The sequence below is a fragment of the Neoarius graeffei genome, chromosome 15 (genome assembly GCF_027579695.1).
Source record: "Neoarius graeffei isolate fNeoGra1 chromosome 15, fNeoGra1.pri, whole genome shotgun sequence".
Lineage (NCBI taxonomy): Eukaryota > Metazoa > Chordata > Actinopteri > Siluriformes > Ariidae > Neoarius > Neoarius graeffei.
In genome coordinates, this window is record NC_083583.1 from 71,923,234 (window position 1) to 71,925,488 (window position 2,255).

The 2,255-nt window shown below is 40.8% G+C and overlaps 1 protein-coding gene across 1 annotated transcript; it reads right to left on the bottom strand.

The window, feature by feature from the left end:
- Positions 1–344: 344 nt before the first annotated feature.
- b3galt2 (UDP-Gal:betaGlcNAc beta 1,3-galactosyltransferase, polypeptide 2) lies at positions 345–1,631 on the bottom strand. Its single transcript, XM_060940630.1, has one exon. It carries the CDS (start codon positions 1,629–1,631, stop codon positions 345–347), a length of 1,287 nt encoding a protein of 428 aa, XP_060796613.1.
- Positions 1,632–2,255: the final 624 nt, after the last annotated feature.

Below are 2,255 nucleotides of genomic sequence, written 5' to 3' on the forward strand. Positions count from 1 at the left end.
AAATATGTGTGTGTGTATATATCTGTTGTTTTCTTGTTTAATACAGAAATAAATAGTAGTAAAGATTTGGAGAGAAATTGTTGCATTGTAATTTTCTTGGCACTTGAAACTGGTGATCTCACCTATGATACTTTTTGTGCATGCTCTATATTGCACGACATTTACTTCACATCCCTTTTAAAAATAGCAAAACAGCTTTACAATACAATAACATCTATTAAATTTTAAAAATAGTTTTTATTGACTTTACGTAATGACAGAAACTGTGCTCTTTCCTATATTAGTGTACTGATTGATTTCACACATGCTTTAAAGTATATTGTTGTACTGAGTCATGCTTGTGGTCATCGCTGAATCCTTTCCCATTGCAGCTTTCTATGACGCAATTTGCTACTCTTCTCTTTTCCCATGTTGAGGCAAGCATTGTGCTTGTTGCTTTGCAAGTGGTTCCAGTACTTGATGAGTTCACTGGGATGAAACTGGTGGGAAGTGATAAGGTGACTGTATTTGCAACTTGAGTAAGAAACTCTCCAGTGGTTGAAGAGAAACTCATTTGGCGGTGGCACTGGATCAATATGCAGTTTTGCTAAGCAGATCCCAACATAGACATCCTCAAGATGCAGACGACGTATACTTAATGATGCCTGGTAGATCTTGCCTGCCATGTCTCCAGAGAACACATAACCTGTGCCAGAACAGAAGATGGGGTACCTCTCACTGGAATAAAGCTCTGGGGGCATGTACCACTTGCTGTCTTTGTTGCGATTTGGTGCGTAACCTCGCATTAGGTAGCCAGTAAAATAGTTGTGCTGAGGTGGTAACTCTGGCTTCAGCAGCTTTTGGATTAAATACTCTGTATTGACAAACATGTCACTATCAGTTTTCATGACATACCTGGTATGAGGACAGTAATCGGCAACCCAGTTCATGCCCATCAGCGTTTTGATGGTAAGATTGTAGTAGGTGTCCATGAAGTCCTGCTGTATGATATCATGGTGCTGGAAGCTTTCTTCCACAAGGGCACTCTGAAGGTGGTCAGTGAGACTACTTTTTACACCCAAGAGAAAGAGACGCACAAAACCCACGTCCATGAACATGCTCTCATTTCCCCATGTTTGTCTGATGGCATTCCTGGCCTCCACATGCACTGGGTCTACTGCAATGAGCAGAATGAGAAAGGGGCTCCTGTCTTGACATTTGTAGCGCTCATTCAGTAAATACCGGTATGGATTAGGTACCAGCTGTTCTCCCACACCCATTTCTCTGTGCAAGGTATTACCATTTGTATTGTTAGTGCTGAGAGATGTTTCCATTCCTGAGATGCTTTGGACCGCAACCTCTGACTGGTGAGAACTGAAATTCATAGGTGGCTTAGAAGGAACAAAAAGTGACTCCCTCCAGAGACTTTGGTTGCCCTCAGCATGTTCCTTTACTGGATGCAATCCATGCATTGTGTAAGCCACAGGGTTTTCTCGTAGTCCTGGTTGACTGGATAGCCAATCTTTGCAGCTGAGAAAGATGGTGAAAAGTATGGCCAGCAAAAGCAGGCCCATCGTGTGAATACAGAAGAGTGACCGCTTGATATTCCATATCATCTTGATTGGACAGCAGTGTCGCCGTCGCCACTGCATGTTACAAATATGTGCTGCTTGGCAAAGTATGGTGGTGCAATTTAGTAAGGTTAAGCATGTGTGGTGAGAAGCCTAAGGGTTTTCTGAACATAGAAGGTTGGTAGATGGTAATGTTTGGACCCCATGTGGAGTTAGAGAATGGACGACATATCGCTGATGAGGATTTCTGGGAAACACTGCTCCAGAACTTTACTATAACATCAATGGTTCATCATGCTTCAGTAGAAATTTGCTTCCTCAGACCACTTTCTAAGTGCTTTCTTCAGTGCTTTCTAAGAAGAAAAGGAAAGAACCACACAATGAATAAATCTGGACAAATATGAATTAAGCACTCACATATCATTAATTTTTTTTAAACATTGAAAAGATGAGCCTTCATTAACCAATATTCCCCTCAGTCACCTTTTCACAGTAAGCATTTGTTGATGTTGATACAATTGATGTTTCCTACTCATTAACCAATTAATCTCACAGGAAATATTTACAGGCAAAACAAGTTTTAAACAATTGCAGGAATTGCAGAAAGTGCAAAGTTTACAGCAGGTTTGGGCAGCTATCACAAGCATTTTACATTTAAATCCTGTGACTTGGCTTCCAAATAGTTTAAAAGAAAAGTACTTTGTG